The 15,189-nt window shown below is 42.6% G+C and overlaps 2 protein-coding genes and 1 pseudogene across 2 annotated transcripts; 1 reads left to right on the top strand and 2 right to left on the bottom strand.

The window, feature by feature from the left end:
* Window positions 1-1,699: 1,699 nt before the first annotated feature.
* Window positions 1,700-9,549, bottom strand: MYCBP (MYC binding protein). The gene is made up of 5 exons (XM_025991711.2): window positions 9,442-9,549; window positions 9,163-9,235; window positions 5,690-5,738; window positions 5,321-5,450; window positions 1,700-3,957 (listed from the first exon to the last, which is right to left on the bottom strand). Exons 1-5 carry the CDS (start codon window positions 9,523-9,525, stop codon window positions 3,913-3,915), a joined length of 381 nt encoding a protein of 126 aa, XP_025847496.2. The 5' UTR covers window positions 9,526-9,549; the 3' UTR covers window positions 1,700-3,912.
* A 1,171-nt stretch (window positions 9,550-10,720) lies between these two features.
* On the bottom strand, window positions 10,721-12,265 carry GJA9 (gap junction protein alpha 9). Its single transcript, XM_025991710.2, has one exon. The coding sequence runs from the start codon at window positions 12,263-12,265 to the stop codon at window positions 10,721-10,723; it is 1,545 nt and encodes a 514-aa protein (XP_025847495.1).
* A 1,487-nt stretch (window positions 12,266-13,752) lies between these two features.
* LOC112915111 (small nucleolar RNA U3) lies at window positions 13,753-13,858 on the top strand (annotated as a pseudogene).
* Window positions 13,859-15,189: the final 1,331 nt, after the last annotated feature.

The following is a 15,189-nucleotide window of genomic DNA, read 5'->3' as shown; positions in this document are numbered from 1 at the left end:
GCTCGGGATCTCCGCGTAAGTAGCCTCGGTACGAGATAGGAACTGGAAAGGTCAAGGGGGTGTATATATATATAGATAAAATTGCTCGGGAGTTGGGTGAGAAGAGTCTGTACGGAGGTGACGTCTGGGTGGGTCTAGATGGATGGATGCGGTCGGGATGTGCAGGGGGACGGGGGAGGAGCCAGCCCGAGGGAGGGCGAAGCCTCAACCAAAGGCAGAGTCGTGGGTGTGATGCACAGCTGGATCTAGCAAGTCGCAGGACCCGGAGAGGAAAGCCACAGCAGCCAAGCTAGAGCAGCTTCTCCTCCTCCAGCCGATCAGGCGGTGGTTATTTACTACTACCACTTCAGACTCAAAAGGATTCAGTTTCTCCCTCCTTCCCACCAAATCTGCTTTTCATGTAACTTACCGCCCCCCCCCCCCCCCCCCCGCCACAGAACGTTACATCTTCTAGGACTTTCGGATCACAGACCAAAGGGATGAAAAATGAAAGCAAACTGAAATGCTTTCACCAAATACGTTTCAGAAAGCTACAGGAATGTTCGCTCTGGACAGTCAGGTTTTAGAAATGAAAATCTGACTAAAGAGCCTCCTCTTAAAATGGAGGTGATGGCGTTGGCACTGATTTTTTCCAAAGAGACGAATTTCTTGATTATGAACGGAAAGCATGTTCTTGAAGGTCTGGGACTTCGTTATTTGTGAAGCTGTAAGTTAAAGGTAGGCTACATCCCTGAGCGGTCATCTAGTCCGATGTCTCACCTAAAGGGAGTCCACTTTATAGCACCTCTAGCTAGTAAATCAGCATACACTTCAATGTTGCAAAGGAAGAGAGCGTATTATCTAAAAAGGCAGCTACTTCCACCGAAGTAGAACGTTGTTTGAAAGTCTTCTCTTCAGACCAAAAATCGCACTCCCTGGAGCTTAACATGGAACACAGGAGCAGTCTTCATCTCTTTTCATGACAGCCCTTCAAATATTAGATTGCAGTCTTCACTACCCACTAAGTCTTTCTGTTCACGTTAAATATACTCCGTTCCTTTGACCATCCCTCCTTCTCTGGTGATGTCCAGAACTTTCTGTGATGATAGAACTGCTCTGTAACCATAATGTTCAATATAGCAGCCAGTGAGGATTGAGCATTTGAAATGTTGCCACTATGATTGAGGAACTGAATTTTTTTTTAAACCTTTTAAGTTGCCAGATGTGGCTAGTGGCTACCATACTGGACAGCACAACCTTGTATTTCCAGATGCCTTCTCCCTATTGATCACTCTTTTTTACACGCATCTGAGTTTGTCAACATCTACCAAATGTCTGGCACCTGCAATGCGATACTGACCAATACAGTCTTCAGGATGCCTGTTTAGCACCTGGACAGTATTTCTATTAATGCTTTACAGAATGGAATTTTTTTTTTTTTTTAATATCTAGAGTATATGTGGTTCACACTGATAATCACTGGGACTAGTATTTTGTCAGCAATCCTAGTGCCTAAACTTGTACCACTGCATTTTTTAACCTAAATGTAAGACTTGACATTTCAGCTTTTTGGTTTAGGCCCAGAAGTTAGGGTACCCTGAATTACTCATTTTCCAGTTTGTCTCAATTATAGTTTACCAACCAGCCAACTTTGTGGCATTTACAGATTTGGCTTTACACCATGTGACCCATATGTAGTCCTTTACAGTTTACCAGGCACTTTTCATCCATTATATTTAATTTGATCCTTACAACAACCCAGTGAGGTAGGCAAGATATGAAATCTACATTTTAAAGGTAAGGCTGCTGAAGCATAGCAGGAGCTGACTAGATGACATCCTTTTTCCACTTCATTGAGCATCTTCTTGTACATTCTCTTCATCCATATCCTTGATAGAAATGAAGAGGACCTCCAGAGGCCAGGCTGACTCTGAATTCTTAAATAGCACTGACTGGTACAGCAGTTTAAAACAGGTCGGTTCCCCCTTCAAAGTGTGATTATCCAACTCACAGGTTGCCGTTCTGTCCAAAAGGATGGTACAAGAGACAGCAACCTGACTTATATATACGCTAATACTAGTCCCATGGGAGAAAAGCAAATGAGGGTTGGCTGCCAGAAAAAATTCTGCTTGTCTCTATTCCACAAAGGGACTGTCATACCAACTGCTTAAAGAAGCCAAGTGTCTGTCTGTCTGTCTCTCTCTCTCTCTCTCTCAAAATCCCCTTGGGGCCATGTTTTATTGTTCTCACGGTTCTTAGCACTTCCTATCCCTCATTGTAATTGCTTATGTACATGTCTATAACTAACTTCAAGTCATTCATCTCTATAACACCCAGCACTCAGCCTACCGCTGAGCATGTAGGAGGCACTCAAATTGGTAAAAGATAAACTGATTCAAGTCAATGTTCTTCCAACAGTATCTGGCCCCCCTCCAAAAACGAATTTGTGACTAGAAGAGACACAGACCATTGCCACATTCTTACCAACATGACTGACTAAAATGCCTTTACAATTAGTTTGGTCACAGTTCCTAGCTGTGCTGAGGCTTTTGCTAATTAAATCAGCTTTCACTGGAGCATTCTGCGTTCTATGTGTGTGTTGACCACAGTAAAGACAGGTTCTCTAACATTAGGGTTAGAATACACAAAACAGGATGACTCTTAATAATGTCAATCAGTAAGGAAAATAAATGACCACTAAAATGAAACATCTGACTACAGGTCTTCCAAAAGAAAGGAAAAGGACTAACAAACAAGAATATAGTGCTTTACCATTGACAGATCTTTCACATACATTCCATTTGACCCTCACAACAACCCTGTGAGGTAGGCAGCACTGATATTATTCTCACTTTAACAGATGAGGAAAGTGACTCTCAGAGCAGTTAACTGAAGTGCCCAAGGTTCTATAGTTAGTGAAGAATTTGTATTAATATCAGTCTTTGGCCTAAAAATTCAGCACCCAACCTCCCCTCATACCTGCCCTACCTACTTCACAGGGATAATGAAGATAAAATGAATTCAAGGCTAGAAAAATACTTTGAGGGGAAAAAAAGCACTATATAATTATACCCGCAAACTATAATTCTCCACGATATATGGCTCATTCCCTTCTTATCCCAGCTTGTGCGTGAACCCAGAAATTTATATTGCCTCAGTTCTGTGCTCAATCAATTAAGCAACTAAGTAAGACAGGGGAACAGTGTGATCCTGTTTGAAGGTATATAAATTACAATCAGGGTACTGCTAGTATAGCAAATTGAAAAACAACATAGGCCAATGTGCAGCTGGAACCCACTGAAGCACAGAGCAAAGCAAGGCAACATTATCAGATAGGGCATGATTGCATAGAAGGAAACGTGGTGTCAGAGTTCAAACTGGCACACACATGGTTATCTAAGGCAAAGTGGTGGCAAAGAAGAGTTATTTGTTCCACATTATATAAACAAGAGTACGATATTCATGGGAACCCGTGCAAAAGCATCTTCTGTCACACAGATCTCTCCAGCTGCCTACAGAGGATATAAACAACAGTGTCCTCTTCATTTTAAGGAATGACTGTACCTGTGCTCACATCCTGCACTAAACCAAGGAACAGCTCCATGCTGAACTTCTTGGCCTATATACAACCAGTACCATCATTCCTAGTCAGACTAATAACAATGTCCTTTAAGGTAATGAATTAGATGGCTGTGTTTAGATTTTTTTTCAGGATTCACTTTGGATTCTCCTGCTTTTAAGACCCAAAGAAAGTTATATTGAGTTTTTATTGGTGATTCTAAGTATATGTGTTTATAACAGTTAAAGTGTGATAGGTGAATTCAACATATTAAAAGAGTTCTAGAGCATCTGTTCAGAAAAGATTATATACTATACAAACTATTCAAGTCATACAAAACCATTTTTTCAGTGTCTTTTCAACTGAGAAGAATCCTATTCAGCACGCTTCTCCTCCTGAGGTGGTTCATACTGAGCAAGCTATAGGGCAAAGACAGAGGAGTTTAGGTGAATTTTATTCTAAGTTGGGTAAAAAAAAAAAAAAACTTAATAGTAACAAAACGAGTAGTTAACTATTATGTTCAGTTTAATCACTGAATCAGTAACTTATATGAATATCCTATCCCTTTTTAAACCATTTAAGATTAATACAATTTAAGATTTAATACAATCAAGTCTAATGAAAACTCTTTTCATATAAATCTTCAAAATTACTGGGAAACCAAAACTGAATTCCAATTCGTGACTACACTACTCAAATACTTGATATGCAATAATCTGTATCTTCCCAAAGATGTTGTGGCTTCTGGCAAGGTACTTAATCTTTCTCTTTACCAAACGTTGACTGAACTTTCTCTTAAAAAGCAGGAAAAAGAATATATTAATCTAGCCAGTCAATGAAGAGCAGCTCATGTCTTTGACTTAAAAAGTGCCAAAAAGTTAACTGGTATTTGTGTTGTGGAATCCTGGATAATTTAAGATGCTGCATTTTCTGTTATGCTAAGCTGTGGTTCCCTGAAAGAACACTAGGCTAAGATTTAGGTTGTTCCAATTAGCTGTCAGATTTGAGAAGATAATTAGACTTCAAAGTGCTTTCAGTTCCTAAATATAAAATGGTCTGTGTACCTGTTTCACTTATCTCGCAAGGTTGTTGAGAAGATAAATCACATTATGAGAAATGCCTAATGTAAAATGCATTATGTGATTCAAATGTGGAAAAACCTCAAAGACTTGGGAGTTGACTAATTTGAAGTTTATGAAAATTCTCACAGGCGTTTCAACAAAGAAAAAACTTTAGCAAATAGACAAAATCAGGTGCAAACAAATTTATAGAGATAGGCCAGCACATACGACTGTGCAGATTATGTACTGCACAACTCTAAGAGGTGCTATTCACAAAGTAATGACCCTACATTGACCTACTTAAATCAACTGTTCATGACTCCCAGAAACCTCCATTTACTCATAAGCAGCATTAACCAGTACTCTCATCTTTTTTTAAGTAGGCACCATGCTCTGCATGGTGCCTAGTGGCAGGGCTTGACCTCACACCCCCTACTAAGATCAAGACCTGAGCTAAGGTCAAGAGTCAAGACCGAATGAACCACCCAGGCATCCCTCTCTTTTTCTTGATGTAGGTTCCTAAGAACCTCTTCTTGACCACACGTAGCTTGTCCTATTTACTATCTGTCTGTGGTTTTCTAGATAGGGCATCAGTTCAGCCTTGCAGTTAATTGAGATTATTAATCCCCCCCCTTCCCTGCTATCCGTTTTAGTGAGGCTTTGATCTTATAATCATTAAAGATGAAATTATTTTTAACATGAATTCTTTTAAAACATTTACCTTTGTTTTCAGTTTTTTATTTTCTTCTACAATAGCTTCATATTTTTCTTTCATTTCTGCCAATTCTAGGCGAAGCAGCTCTATTTCTGGATTTTCTGGGGTAGCAGCTCCTAAGTGATGCTTTAAGAAACTAATATCAAAGTTAAGAATTTACTTGAGCTGAATGAAACTAATGAAATATCTCAGAGTAGTATCAATATCTCTGATCACGGTCACCCCATCTTACCACCACCATTTACCCAGAGATCATCATCACAAAACTTGAAGTAACTTTTTCAATCATCAAAAATATTTCAAATATTATTTATGTGAAAAAATAAGAGTTCCAAAAATAAGTCTTTTTTCTGACTTGAAAGATGAAAAGGATACTCCAAAGCACTATTAGGTTTCTCTGGTTCTTCATATAAGGCTACCAATACTGCAAATCAAAAAGCAGAAAAAAGCAACAATTAAAGTCTTAAATTTGACTGAAATTATATTCCATAGCCCAGTAAATATTAAGTGCCCATTATATGCCAAGCACATTGCTAAGGCTGCCATACCATGGTAAACAAGGCAGATAAGGTCCCTGCTCTCAACAAATTTACAGTCTAGTGCAAAAGCAAGGAACTAGACAAAAAAAGAGCATCAAGAGGCAATACAGGATGATGGATTATGGGAGCACATTGGAAGAACACCTAACTCAGCCCAAAGCAGCAGGGAAGGCTCCCCAATGAAGGGAAATAAGATGTGACTTGGCTCTGAGGGTTTCAGATAAAATGGGAAGGTGAGGGGGTGGGGAGGGCAAGAGAACAACATATTGAGGAACTGAAAATTCAAATATGGCTAGATGGAGCTATGAACTATGTGGCAGGGAAGGAAGCTGGCAAGGTGGTCAGGAGGCAGACCAGGGAGGATCCGGCAAGTTTGGTTGGACTTTGATGCTCAGAACAGGAGGCATATAATTAAACAGTTTAAGCAGGACAGTGACAGGATCGCTCTTGACTGCTGTGTGAAAGATCCAGAATGGGACAAGGATGAAGGCAGGAAGAGCAGTTAAGAGGCAGGTGTCCTAATCCAGCTGAAAAAGATAGTAACCTGCGCTAGCGTGATGGAGGGGTGAAAACAAAGTAGTAGATTAATTTGAGAAAAATTTTGGAGAATCAACAGGGCTTATGGTAATTACTGGAAGAAGCTTTGAATTCAAAGTGTGCTTCAAGAATAGTTTCATATACAACATGCTAAATAACCACCAACCAAAAACTTTACCAGTAATCGACATGCTCAGATCAACATTAAAATAGATGTTTTAGTTTGTACCCAAAAGCTTATGTCAGCACTACCTTTCTCATCTTCTATTGAACAAATTCCTCCTAGGATTTACTACTCAAAAATCTCTCTAAACCAGTGGTTAAATTTTTTGTGCATGGAACCCTTTGAAAAATGACAAAAGCCAAAAATGTAATTACACACAAAAAAATGTGCATCTCTAGACTCCAAGAACTGCTGTAAAACTTACACGTTTCCTTTTTTATTTTTTTAGTTTTAATAATTCATCAAAATAATACACAGTATGAAAAAGTCAAATGACAATCAATGACTTTTAACAACCTGGACTGAATTCTGATACTCTTCTAAATGTATTACAACCCGGTTTTTTAAGAATCTGGTATGTTTACATCACCAGCCCCCTCTCCCTTCATTATGTTTTTCTTTAAATTACATACTCAAGCCTGTTTCTTCTTCCACTAATTTCTACTGATCTCTGCCAACTAACTCTATAAGACATGAATAACTCTTAGCCTTTCTACCTCTTCCGCACCCCATTTCTTTCAGCTTCTAAATTTCTGTCAGTGCTACCATGAGGTTGATAGTTACAGAACACAATGTAAATGTCAAGCTTCCTGTGCTTTTCTATAGATGAAATATACTTCCTTTTAATCAGACAAGAACTTGATAGCTGGTGTTTCCCTTTTTGCCTTAGAGGTGGGATTTTTTAGAGGTTAGTATGGTACTCAACTCAAATGCCTTTTTCCAAAAGACTTCTCTTTATCTTTAGCCATCTTTATAGTGTTTTAATGTTAGAAGCAGTTTCAGATCCTCTTAGAAATAAGCTGTATTAAAATCATAAATTAAATTGTGGAAAGTACCCACGTTTGGAGCTGAAAAATCAAATTTTAAATAGGTCACATCAGTAGACACTATGTTATCTGATATTGAGGAGACTGGAAGTCTACAGAGGTGGAGGAGTTAGATGCCAATAGATGTGACCAAGAGAAAAGAAGCCTTCAGTGGTTTCCAATCTCATGAGGGAAAATCCATGTATGGCCACAGGCTGTTACCCCCTGCCAAGGTCACTTCTCTGCCTTCTAACATTCTGTCTTTAATTTCATGCAGTCACCCTGGCCTCCTTGCACTTCCTGGAACTCTTGACATCACATTTCATTCAGATCTCTGCTCAAATGTTACTTAAAAGAAACCTTCCCCCACCACCTCTTGCTCTTTATCCCCCTTTGCTGTATTTTCATTCATAACAATTCCCACTGGCTGGCACTACTTATTTATCTGTCTCCACCAACTAGAATAGAAGCTTATTTGGAGCAGGGTCTTTCTTTTTTCTTTCCCCACTGGTGTATACCCAGTGCCTAGAACAGAGACCTGAATAAAACGGTTTAATAAATGAAAGAAAACTCATGGAGTTTTTTTAAGGTTGGGGGGTCGGTATTGAAATTCCAAGTTTCTGTGACATTTCAAGAGAGGACAGAGAACAGCACTTTCATAGAGTACTCCTGTAATGTTTGCTGAAATTTAATTGTATTAATTAATTTAATTGTATTTAATTTAATTGCAGATAGAAGGAAAGTAGTACCCAAACCTAAGGTAGGTAGCAATTCAAAATTATCAGCCCAGGTATGGGAATTAAAAGCCCTGCTTTGTGCTAAGGTCCAGTTGTTACTCTCCCAGAATTTTCTTCTAATAAGCTTTGCTTCTGGCCAAAGAGCAGTTACCAAATTATCTCCCAGACGCTTCTCGTGTGGACCCAGTCATCATCCCGGACAGCTTTTCTGTTCTATACCCTTGAAAGTCCTAGCCAGTGAGTTGAACGATACATAGCAGGCATTCACATTATTGCTGAGCTAATAAGCAGTAGCCCAACTGTCTCCTGGAACGCTGCAGTTTCAAGCTCCTTCCTCATCTCAGGTCTTGAACACACGCACACACAGACACCACCCCACCCCCACCCCACCCCCCCAGAAAGAGATACAGTGTCACAGCTTCCATCTTAAGTGTAAACAATATAACCATTTTCATGTGCCCTCAAGCTCTTTAAACTGTAATTCTACTTCGGAAATCTGCACAGGGCAGGAACTGGCATAGCCTACGAAAGCGGGGCTGAAAAACCACAAACTGATTCTTAATCGCCTATTTGGGGGATTCGGTTCACTTGGTTATTTTTATCCGCAACTTTGGAAATCCGGTCATTTTCCCCCTTGCTCTCTGTCCGGGGGGAAACATGCTGCTTTACCTAATTTTGACTCCGCAAAAAGTGTCAGGAGGGAGAGATTGGGATCTCAGGGTCTTTAGCAAACATGCCTTCTGCGGCCGCTGGAGGCAAAGCAACGGAAATTGGAGGGACTTTGCAACAGCTGCAAGAGTTCCACTCCCCGCCCGGAGAGCGCGGTAGCCCGGCGCGGGCGGCGTCCCCGCCGAGCCCCGGGCCCACCTGGCAGGGCCCACCTGGCAGGGCCCGTGCAGGCCCCACCTGCTGCCCCTCCCGCCCCCGCCCCGCGCCTCGGCCCGGCAGGGGCGCAGCGCCGAGGAGCACGACGTGGACGAGGAGCCCCCTCCCGGCGCATGCTCACCCTTGGTCAGCGTGTCCAGCACCCCCGACTTCTCCAAGTACCTCCGGAACTGCTCGCGCTTCGAGTCGGCGGCCTGAGGAGACACGGCGGGTCAGCGGCCGAAGCGCAGGGGCCGGAGCAGGAAGAAGGCGCTGGGAGTCCGGCAGCCCCGCCTCCGCCTCCGCCTCCGCCTGGCTACTCAGGCCCCCCAAACCTGCGCGCGCGCCCCCACGCCCTCCCGGAGCCGACCAGCGGCTGGCTCCCGCCCGCACGCCCCCAGCCACGCCGCGCCCCCCTCACTTTGTAATGGGCCATAGTGACAGCGGCAGCGGCGTAGCTGGCGCCCGAGACCGTGGCTGGCGGGCTCCGAGCCGCACTGCTCATGCGCCGCAGGGCGCGCGCGCCTGCGCACTTGCGAGCCGCGGTCGGCGAGCGCGGGGGCGTGGCCTGTTTTCATGACGACGGGGACGCTGCGAGGGCCCCGCCGCAGGCCGGGCCGAGGGAGGCTGCGCGCGCCCGCCTCCTGCTCCCGGGGCCGCGCCTCGCCTTCCTCTTCCGGTCCCTGCGGCGGTTCGGTGGCTCAGCGAGAGGCGAGGTCGAGGGACTCGGACGGGCGTCCAGGTGGGGCCGGAGGGGGCGGGGCGCCCGGGGGCGGGGCCTGCGGGGGCCGGAGCGCGGCGGGATGCGCGGGCGCGGGGCTGGGCGCACCTGCCTCCCCCGGGACCTCGGTAGGGGCGCTAGCCCACCTGGACGCGCTGGCTTCCTGGCGCTCCTCCCGGAAAGGGGCGCGCCACCCGCCGCCGGTCGACCGAGCGCTTGGAGTCGTTATGTTTCAGCTCCGGCTGTTTACTTTCAGAGTTTGTTTTGTGGCCGGCGTGATTGAGAAGGGCCCCTGGAGGGTGAGCAGTGACGTCGTACTGGGTGCCGGTGTTAAACCTGTTTAACAGAATTTCTTCTTTTAAAAGAATTTCTTCTTTTCATTCTCCTGCAAGGTAGGCGCTGGTGAGTGAAGTGGTTAGAGGAACCAGGGAGTGTGGAGCTACGCCCGCCAACTTGGGCAATGAATCACGATGCTCTGAAGCCACCGATTTTTTTTAAGATTTTATTTACTAGATAGCAACGTCATCGTTACACTCAAGAGGCAGCAAGTTGCAGTCTATAAGGAAACTAAATTAAGTCCCATTGACAAACAATTTAACCATCGTCCAGAAATAAAAGATTCGCAACCAAAAGGGAGGATGATGTAGATCCAGAACCATCTCCCAAGGCTGTACTTCCTTCAAGGAAAAACCTCGTTCCAAACCGTGAAGCCTCAGTTCTGAATTTGTGACTTTGCAAGAATCAGTTTTCATGGATTCTGAAGGGAGCCTGTGAAGCAGTAACCCTGATTTGGTAACTATGGCTTTGAATTTAAAACTGCCCCTTCGCCATTCAGAATTGATGCGTGTTTTTCTTTTTGAGATGGGTTTGCAATGGTCTGTCGGAACAGCTGGTCTTTAGAGCTGCCCTTACCTGTGCTCCACCACCACTAGGCCACCTCTGTGATAACTATGCAGAAAGTCTAGGAGCCCACAGCTGCTCAGATCTGAAGGTCTGTGGGAGCCCGCCTGCCAGTGAGGTGGTTTGTCAGCAACACTGAATGATTTGGAGGACAAGCAGTAGGATTATTGCAGCCTCTGACCAAATCAGATTCGAAGGTCAACTGTCCCAAAGAATCAGGAGTGTCTGAAATGTCAGGTGCTTGGCAGTCTCCCTGCGAAGGGGGAAGGGTTCTAATCGTGCCCTCTCTGAACTGACCCTTGAGGTTTCCTTTAGGGGGTGACCCCTGATTTTCCTCTTCAGGAGAGGGACCCCATGTCGTGCTAAGCCACGACTGTTCCCAAGCACCCTGAGCAGGCGGAGGGAAAGCTGTTTGGGATGACTGCCCCATGTGATTGTCCAGTTCTATAGCAACACCTGGAATAGAACAATGACCTCTAGAGCAGTGGTTCCTTTTGCCGTCTTTGCAGGCCATTTCTCTCTTTTCCTTTAATGGGGTACCCACTTCTCTTCTAAATATTTTATGAGTGTCTTCATTATTACATGAGCTGATGTGTTGAAGATGACTACACGTAGCACTAAGTGTACGCATCTCATCAGAAAGTACAGTTTCTTGTTCATCTAAAATGCATTTCTCATCATTTCCACTGTGGTTGTCAGGATCTGCCTGAAATGCGGGTGAACTTAAACTAGGACACGCTGCTGGGTGTTTTTGCTTTTCCATTAAGAGATAATAATCAGGTGCAGAAGAGAATCCCTTCAGTGAGTATGCAGATGTGCTCTGATATTTGGCAAGATTTTGTTTTGACTTGTTCGCAAAGAATTCATTATGCTCATCCTTCAACTTATATTGTCCCCAAAGCCCTCTTTTAATCTTTTTAAAACCGAGGTGGAAAATTTCTAGAACATTTAAGAAAAGTGAAACAGTGGCTATAGATTGCATAAATAATAGGAATATTGTCTTTTCTGTTGGTCTTGAGACAAAGCAGTCAATTACATTTGGACATGGGTGGCCATGGCATTTAAATAAAGGCTGTAAATGAAATCCGTATAAAAGATACTGTCCAATCATGAACCCAACCTCAACCATAGAGCGAGTGAAAATGTGTACCACATAAGTGCAAAGCAGGGTTCCTCTGAGTGGAGCTTTATTTAGTTTCCTTTGTTCCAGCTGACAGAGTTCTTGCTCCAGTCTTCTCCGATCCCCAGGTACTTCAAACCCCACCCCCTCCAGTGCTCCTCTCAGTTGAGCTTTCCTCCTCTGCCTCTCTTTCTCCAGAACCCGCAGTCGGTACAAAGCATGGCCCATATAGACCAGGGACGGTGAAGACACAAATATCACCTGCAAAACCCAATATCTAATGAGGGAGATAGGAAAGGCCTGGTCATAGCACACATTTCTGCAGCCAGGTTGTTCTGTATTACAGATGAAGCCAGACTGCTCATCATTCCAGACATCTTCAGCTGCTACACCCAGAACAAGCATTCGAAATATGAACAGGACAGTGAGCCAGATCTTTCCAATTATGGTGGAGTGGATGTGAACTTCCTCCAGGATGCCTCCAAGGAAATTCCAGTTCCCCATGCTTATTTACTCAGCCATCTTCACTCTGAACCCCATCATATAGGAGACAGATGAATTCTTCTATTCTGAAGGGCGTGCTGTTTCGTAAAGCAAACCTATGGCCAAAACATGAACAAAGAAAGCATCACTCTCTAAGTGTACTGGTTGCTCTACTTTTTCCCTAGAGAACTGATCATTTTATCAAGAATATATGTAAGATATCAGGAATTGAAAATCACTTATGTTTAGACGTCATAATGCAATGAAGAAAAAAAAAGATACCTGGAGGAGGGGGTTGTATATATTCTCTATGAAGAATAGAATGTAGATGGGTGTTTGGCTGACTCAGAAAAGCATGTGACTCTTGATCTTAGGGTTGTGAGTTCAAGTCCCATGTTGGGTATAGAGATTATTTAAAATAGTAAATAAAACTTAAAAAAAAACAACAATCGTAGGATTCCCTACAAGAAAGGAATCTTGTTATTGTTAGCTGAAGTTTATTACTGTTTTACTTTGTTTAACGGAGAACTTTTGGAGAGGTTTCTAAGACTACTGACATGATTTTATAAACCTCTTTATTAAGATTATATAAAAATTATAACCAAAGTCAGTGCTTTTAAAAACCTCATTTATACACTCAAGGGAAAATGAATGGGTTTCTTTTGATAAGTCAGTAAGATACAGCACTTAATGAAACCAGAGGAAACAGATCTGGTTTTTGCTAAAGAATTTAGATTTGTTTTTTAATCCACATATAAGTGTCAAATTTCTGGTGGCTTTCTGGCAGTTGTTGAGCATTTTCGAAACAGAAATTTCAGTAATATTTATGAATATCTGTAAAATCCTTAATGAATAATTGTATACATTTTTATCATCTTAAAATGAACTTCAGTTAACTAAGTAAAATTTAAATTTAAAAAAAATAGAATTTAGGGGATCCCTGGGTGGCGCAGCGGTTTGGCACCTGCCTTTGGCCCAGGGCGCGATCCTGAAGACCCAGGATCGAATCCCACGTCGGGCTCCCGGTGCATGGAGCCTGCTTCTCCCTCTGCCTGTGTCTCTGCCTCTCTCTCTCAATCTCTCTGTGTGACTATCATAAGTAAATAAAAATTTATAAAAAAATAGAATTTAAAGATTAATGCAAAGAAAGAAAGAACTCCAAAAATGTTCAACTATTTTTGTGCTACCAGAATGATATTAGATAGTTCTTGAAATAAACTGATGGCTGTTGTAGTGGTGATATTTTTTCATTGTAACAATATTTGACCTATTTAAGACACTTTAGCTTGCTTTTGTGGAAGGAACAGTGGGCAAATTATAATTTACATGCTTGGATTATCAAGCAGTACATTCCATATTAAGATAGATATCCTAGTTCTAAGAGGAAGTTATATCCCACAGGAAAGATACAAAGAGGAATGTTTTCGTAACTTTAAAATATCAATGTGTATCCTATATCCTATATGTAAAGGAAAATGTTACACAATTAAATAAGAGACTGGGATGCTAAGACTATACTTTCAGGGATCATTTCTATAGTTTGTTACTAGAGAAGTTTCTCTGAACATGTAGGGTACCGGTCTCATTCATTTGGGGAATATAAAAAATAGTGAAAGGGAATAAAGGGGAAAGGAGAAAAAATGAGTGGGAAATATCAGAAAGGGAGACAGAACATGAGAGACTCCTAACTCTGGGAAATGAACTAGGGGTGGTGGAAGGGGAGGTGGGCGGGGGTTGGTGTGGCTGGGTGACGGGCACTGAGGTGGGCACTTGATGGGATGAGCACTGGGTGTTATTCTATGTGTTGGCAAATTGAACACCAATAAAAAATAGATTTATAAAAAAAATAAAAAATAAAGAAAGACTGGGATGCTATAGCTAAATGGTATGTTCATCACAAAAATCTTAGAAGGTAGGTATGTTGTTTCCTCAGTTTACAGATAGAGAAACTGAGACACACCTTACATTATACCCAAGGTCAGGGCACCTGGGTGGCTCAGTCGACCAAACATCCAACTCTTCTTTTTTCTTTCTTTTTTTTTTTAATTTTTTTTTTTTAATTTTTATTTGTTTATGATAGTCACAGAGAGAGAGAGAGAGAGGCAGAGACACAGGCAGAGGGAGAAGCAGGCTCCGTGCACCGGGAGCCCGATGTGGGATTCGATCCCGGGTCTCCAGGATCGCGCCCTGGGCCAAAGGCAGGCACCAAACCACTGCACCACCCAGGGATCCCCTTTTTTCTTTTTTTTTAGATTTTTTATTTATTCATGATAGACACAGGGAAAGAGAGGCAGAGACACAGGCAGAGGGAGAAGCAGGCTCCATGCAGGGAGCCCGACATGGGACTCGATCCCGGGTCTCCAGGAATCACACCCTGGGCCAAAGGCAGGCGCTAAACCACTGAGCCACCCAGCGATCCCCGAAACATCCAACTCTTGATTTTGGCTCAGGTCATGATCTCAGGGTTGTGAGATCAAGCTCCATATCAGGCTCTGCACTAAGCGCAGAGTCAGCTTGGGATTCTCTCTCACCTTCTCCCTCTGCCCCTCCCCACAAAAAATAAATAAAAATCTTTAAATTACCCAAGGTCACACAGCTGGAACTGGCATTAAAAATCAGTGTGGGGAAAAAATCAGATTAAAGTCAGATCCTATTCTACTAAACTGTTATTTTTCCTATTTGGGTGCACTGAGATTTGCATGAAAAAAACGTTAAGAAATCATCTGTTTTCTCTTAAAAGTTTATTTAAATTAGGTATGTCAAATAGTGATCATTTGGGCTTTTTAAATAACTGGTTCTAAAGTCTTTAGTTCTTTTTCTAAAACTTAGTACAGTTTAAAAGGTTTGCAAAAGCATCAACCTTCTAAATTTAGTTGTATTCCTGAGTTAGAGAAAATCTCTATTTACCTTTTATAATGTTAATGATAGTATATTCTTTGATCCAC

Source organism: Vulpes vulpes, chromosome 10, assembly GCF_048418805.1.
Source record: "Vulpes vulpes isolate BD-2025 chromosome 10, VulVul3, whole genome shotgun sequence".
NCBI lineage: Eukaryota > Metazoa > Chordata > Mammalia > Carnivora > Canidae > Vulpes > Vulpes vulpes.
This window is presented reverse-complemented; position numbering and strand designations above follow the sequence as displayed.